The sequence below is a fragment of the Musca vetustissima genome, unplaced genomic scaffold, assembly GCF_032173495.1.
Source record: "Musca vetustissima isolate MV318-11 ecotype Yass unplaced genomic scaffold, APGP_CSIRO_Mvet_v1 utg13097, whole genome shotgun sequence".
NCBI classification, from domain to species: domain Eukaryota; kingdom Metazoa; phylum Arthropoda; class Insecta; order Diptera; family Muscidae; genus Musca; species Musca vetustissima.
The window spans coordinates 19,634-25,459 of record NW_026873437.1 but is presented as its reverse complement, the minus strand read 5'-3'; the positions used below and the strand labels follow the sequence as shown (position 1 = coordinate 25,459).

Below are 5,826 nucleotides of genomic sequence, written 5' to 3'. Positions count from 1 at the left end.
CTGCTATAAGATCTGACAACCTTTTAGAGGTGGTTGCTGCTTTCACAATCACATATTCCTCTTTTCTTTTTAATCTGTTTTATTGGATTGGGAGGTTTAACTACTGAGAGTGTCAGTGATTTCTACTTTTAGCCCTTGGATGGTAGGTTGGTATTCGTAGATTCCGTTCAGGAATTTTTGATGTTAAAGATGCACCTCGCACAGGTGGACCGACCGTCGAAAATGTCGATAAAATCGAATTTGACGGTATGTTAGCATTCCGGCCATAGCTGTTTTAAACCATTTACACAAAAAATAATGGATTTATTTTCCCCAACCTAATAATTTCGGATTTTATTTATAGATATGCTCTATTTTTGTTTTTTTAGATTTTAACCAATATTGAGTAGACTAAAATCAAATAAAATTTAATAAATTTGTTAGATTCTATTTTTTGCACATAAGAAAGAAATATATATGTTAAAGTCATGATTTGCTATGGTGTTAATATGGAATTATATTGGAAAATACAACTAAATCTTCATCCTAAAAGGCCTAATGTTCAGATAATTTAATTGTAAATACCAAAAATACAATACACACTATCATATACCATTTTTATTATTACATAAATATAGATTGTTTAAGTTTTGTTTTTATTTTCGAAATGCTAGTTTAGTTTGTAAGTTTAGTAATATAAACAAATATGAATTAAAAAATCACACACACACACAAAATACACTTTCTCATATATACAAATTTTTCATAAACTAGTTACGATTTTTATTATTTAAGTATTTCCATATAGTCCCCTTCCCTTGCTATATATATAGATTTATAAATTAAAAAACTCTAATTGAATAGACATACTATATGAAAAAGTAACTAATAATTAACTATTATTATTACTATTACCTATTATTAATACTAATACAATTATTATGTATTTTAGTAACAACAAAAACAACAGCATCAAAGAGAAAAATGACATCAAAAAAAAAAAAAAAAAATCCAAAAAAAAATTAATAATAAAAAAAACAAATAAAATATAAAATAAAATAGTAAAGTATATTACAACAACAAAAAGTTATTAAATATATATGTTGGTGTTTTTGTTTTTATTGCGGCATTTTACAAAGATTTACGAAATTCATTTACGAACGCTAACAATGAATGTATGCCGACGGTGTTGGACGTATCGGCGTTCTGGCGTTCCACATATACTGTCTACCCTTGGAGTGAACGAAAATATCTGATTTGTTGTCTCGGATATTAACCCCTACATCATGAATGTGGCTGGAAACATTTGGCGGCCGTAGTTGAACATCATCGGCCATAGTGCTTGATGGAGCACATTGCAGACCTGAGCTTGTGGTAGTCAACGGTTCATTCGGAGCTTTATTACTGGAGAGAAAAAATTGATGGCCGATTTCGTTCGCTGTCTTAGGACGATCCCCACTAGGCATATGGGGGATAGTCGCGTTTTTGTTTTACTCATACAATGAGCACCGTTTCGGCATTGCTCTTTTGAGCGATACCATGAATCGACATCAAACATTTGAATACCTTCCATCCGAAAGGAGCTAGTCCTCGAGCCGATCTCCAGTAAACCGAATATCTCCGAGACGACAGCTGATTAGGTAATCGGTTATCGGCTATCAGCTCGGATGTATTTGGTTAGCTGCTGTCGGCTCGAAGGTACTCGAATTGTTCGCTGATTTTAACCTACCCAGCCGATAGCTACCATTAAAAACACTGCGAAGCAGATATCCAGCAAATAATTCCATTATCACGGAGATCCAACCATTGTAAATTATACATAAAATCTTTCGTCGGGTCTCTGATTGTAAACTGTGAGAATTCACACATTGGACCACATTCTCCCTTATCCGTAAAGATTGGTCGTAATCCATGAATTGTAGTGGGAGCTCGATCATGGAGATCCAATCATTAACAATTAGATACAAAACAATTCGTTAAAAATGGCGCCCAATCAGAGACCCGCTGAAGATAAAAACAGCAAGGATTCATTTTTGAAAACATTCTCCCATCCCAGAGAGGAATAATCGTGATCCTTAAAAGAGCGAAGCTGGTATCCAACAGCCCATTCCATAATTAGCCGATAGCTACAATTAAATGTGCCGAGAACTGCAAAGCTGATATCTAGCAACCAATTCTATAATCATGGACATCCAACCATTATCAAGTATATATAAAACCTTCCGTTATAAATGGTGCCATTCATTCTTCCATCCCAGCGAGGATTGGTCGTGATCCATAAATTATTGAGGGAACCATTTGAAAATAATGAACGCGCACATCGTCTGAAAACCTATTAGAGGAGAACGCCAAAGCTTCGTTGACAGCATTTCTACGCGAAACATTAATAGAAGTTCCTACATGAATAAATTATCCAAAGGTTGAAATTTCCCCCACCGAGTTATTGATTAGAATTCATTGTTGATCACTCAAATTTTTGGGCGACCACCTATTATCGATTCTTCGAGTGATTTCAAAAATTTGCCAAGTGTCACAGTATTTCCCATGAGCGCATGGGAAATACTTTCACAGCTCACCAAATTATGGAGCCAGATAGATCATACCTTTTACAATCTTCGACAAAATACATAGAAAATTTCGATCACGACGACTTCGCGTATTTGATGGCCTTCGACCAGAAAAAATATTTACTGAATTGATAGTTTCACGTTCGGCGCGGTAAATGAGGATACATACATTCACCAGAATAAGGGAAAAGTGTCACAGTTCGCCAGACATAACCGTTGTTTCAACCGGTCTTACAAATGACGTCAACAGGCGTTATTTCTCTTGGCGCAGACCACCTCCCCATAATCGTCTTTATTAGCACACTGCTCGATTTCATTATCTCAGAACGCCGCACATTCTTTAACCATAGAAAAGCCAACTAGCATGGATTCAGAGAGTTCATAACCAGCGCTTCAAATAATTTTCCATTCCTTCTTATGTACGGGTAGCAGAAAAGAAATTCCGGGACATCATTGCAGCTGCAGCCGCTAGATTTATACCTGACAGTTGTTTCAACAAATGAGCGTGATGAGTCCGTCGAAATAACCCAGCAGATCGTACGGAATAAGAAGTCCAAACCCCGTAAAGTCAAGCAGAGAGTTCCTCATGGTGGAGTATTATCTCCGGAACTGTTCAACGGCATTGATATCGTTACGTATGTAGGTGATTGTACGATTGAGAAAGGTTGAACGCCTATCTCACCGACTTAGCAACCTTATTCCACTCGAGAAATATGAAAACATCCGTCACGAAATATTCGGTCATATTGTTCACCACATGGATTGCGGAGAAGAGAATGCCATTGAATGTGCTGGACAAGGGCCTACAGTTCCGACGACCACCAATTAATCCAAAATTCTCGAGGTCACATTCGACAGCATGTTCAAATCGTGCGCGCAAACCACAGCTATCTTCGATAAGTTGAAAAGTAGGAACAAGGTCCTTAAGTCGCTTGCCGGCAGCACTTAATGAAATTTGGTTGACCTCTTCCAAAGCGATAGGTCGTTCTCTGACCAGCCACATAGCTGGTCAGACTAACCTACTAGTATAGGTTACCTACTGATAAATAGCATTCATACTGATGCAGTTGCCGTAGCGCTGAATGAATACATAGTCCTCGTAGCTCGTAGCCCCACCCATCGCAGCTTAAGAACCTCCGCTGCCCAAACAAATCAGAGTAGTTTTAGCCCAATTACCTTCTGGATAGTGTTGTCGTTTCGATTCGTATTGGATTAATGACCACATGCAGAATATCTGCTCAGCATGTGGTACAGATTCTTACAGCTCACAGTACTTATTTAATTGCCGTGCCAAACCTACTCAACTTACTCCAGGAGATCTGTGGCCGCAGCCTGTGGAAGTATGAGCATTTTTTAACTTGGAGACAAGACCAGAGTCAGATTGAATCAAACAAGGCATGGATTCTGATCCGAATAATCGTTTATAAAATTAAAAATAATTCAAATTTTTTTCTGAAAAAAAATATCTAATTACATTTTTCATTTATAATTTCAATAGCACAAGGATCTCCAGTGCGATGTAAACATGTCAGACTCGATGAACATTCCACTTCACTGGTGTCGGAACAATTACATTCACATGAGACACATTCTAATGGTGGTTGATCTTCTTCTTCGCCTTCACCGTGGCATATTGGTTCCTTTTCCACGGTTATTTCTGGTACAACACTTATTATCGAACATATAGAGAGATCGGAATCCGATAGAGGCAATGGTACTGGTTCTTGGGGCAAAAGAGCATAATCATAATTACACATCTCTTGGGCATACCACACCGAAGGTTCATGGGACCAGGAATCTTGTTTATCTTTCTCTCCCTCGAGTGGCTGTTCTTCCGCATCATCCTCCTCCACGCCATACTTTAAGGCCACATTTTTGGTGCCCGGTGTTTGGAAATAACCCATTAACAAATAACGATTATCAAAACTAAATACCGCCGGTCCCTGAGGATATTTATTATCCCATGTACCATGTAAGGTAACACATTTTTCATCATTGCCATAGGTCAGCTGAAATGGTCCAACGCGTACTCCCTGACGCCAGGTACCCTTAAAACGTAGATTACCACATGCAGAACCCACAGAATTCTGGGACATGGTATAGATCCCGATACCATGTCGTAAACCACGATACCAACTACCACAATAAATATCTCCATTCGTATAACAATAACGTCCTTTACCATGTTTTAAATTCCTGCGCCAACAACCTTCGTAATAACTGCCATCGGGATAGATGAAAATGCCGCGACCAGAACGGCGACCTAAAATAAAGAAAAAGTTTTGAAATTTATCAAAAAAAAAAAAAAAAATGAAATAAAATTTACTTACCACAACGATATTGGCCATAATATCTGGAACCATCTAGGAATACATATAAACCAATACCATGACGTTTACCCCGGCGATACTGGCCATCATATTGATCGCCATTGGGTAGTATGGCCCATCCACGACCATCACGTTCTCCTTTTTTATTGCGTCCTCCAATATAGAGCTAGGAGGAGATTGTTTCAGAATTATTTGTTTTTGTTCCTCTTTTGTAAGATTACCTACTCCAATATTTATTTTCTCTTCACCCTCTTCGGGTATGGAAAGTTCATCTTCGGATTCTTCAGATTTGTAACTCATTATCGGGTAAGGAATGGAAATGAAAACACAATTGTTATTTTATTTTTTATTTCCTATAAAAATTGACAATAAACTCCTTGTTGTAGTCCTTAGAAAATATTCCTTTAAAAAATCCACGCCTTGTTGTAGTCCTTAGAAAATATTCCTTTAAAAAATCCACGCCTTGTTGTAGTCCTTAGAAAATATTCCTTTAAAAAATCCACGCCTTGTTGTAGTCCTTAGAAAATATTCCTTTAAAAAATCCACGCCTTGTTGTAGTCCTTAGAAAATATTCCTTTAAAAAATCCACGCCTTGTTGTAGTCCTTAGAAAATATTCCTTTAAAAAATTCACGCCTTGTTGTAGTCCTTAGAAAATATTCCTTTAAAAAATCCACGCCTTGTTGTAGTCCTTAGAAAATATTCCTTTAAAAAATCCACGCCTTGTTGTAGTCCTTAGAAAATATTCCTTTAAAAAATCCACGCCTTGTTGTAGTCCTTAGAAAATATTCCTTTAAAAAATCCACGCCTTGTTGTAGTCCTTAGAAAATATTCCTTTAAAAAATCCACGCCTTGTTGTAGTCCTTAGAAAATATTCCTTTAAAAAATCCACGCCTTGTTGTAGTCCTTAGAAAATATTCCTTTAAAAAATCCACGCCTTGTTGTAGTCCTT

At 37.1% G+C, this 5,826-nt stretch overlaps 1 protein-coding gene across 1 annotated transcript; it reads right to left on the bottom strand.

Moving 5' to 3' along the window:
• Positions 1 to 1,972: 1,972 nt before the first annotated feature.
• LOC133325114 (radial spoke head 1 homolog) lies at positions 1,973 to 5,176 on the bottom strand. The gene is made up of 4 exons (XM_061533941.1): positions 5,102 to 5,176; positions 4,877 to 5,042; positions 4,021 to 4,809; positions 1,973 to 1,983 (listed from the first exon to the last, which is right to left on the bottom strand). The coding sequence occupies exons 1-4, from the start codon at positions 5,174 to 5,176 to the stop codon at positions 1,973 to 1,975; spliced, it is 1,041 nt and encodes a 346-aa protein (XP_061389925.1).
• Positions 5,177 to 5,826: the final 650 nt, after the last annotated feature.

Excerpts from the sequence above, each read along its gene's own strand:
- LOC133325114 (XM_061533941.1), bottom strand. The coding sequence starts at position 5,176 with ATGAGTTACAAATCTGAAGAATCCGAAGATGAACTTTCCATACCCGAA. Across the intron at positions 5,043-5,101 it reads AAGAGAAAATAAATATTGGA|CTCTATATTGGAGGACGCAA; the intron begins GTAGGTAATCTT and ends ATCTCCTCCTAG. Across the intron at positions 4,810-4,876 it reads TTATGGCCAATATCGTTGTG|GTCGCCGTTCTGGTCGCGGC; the intron begins GTAAGTAAATTT and ends TCTTTATTTTAG.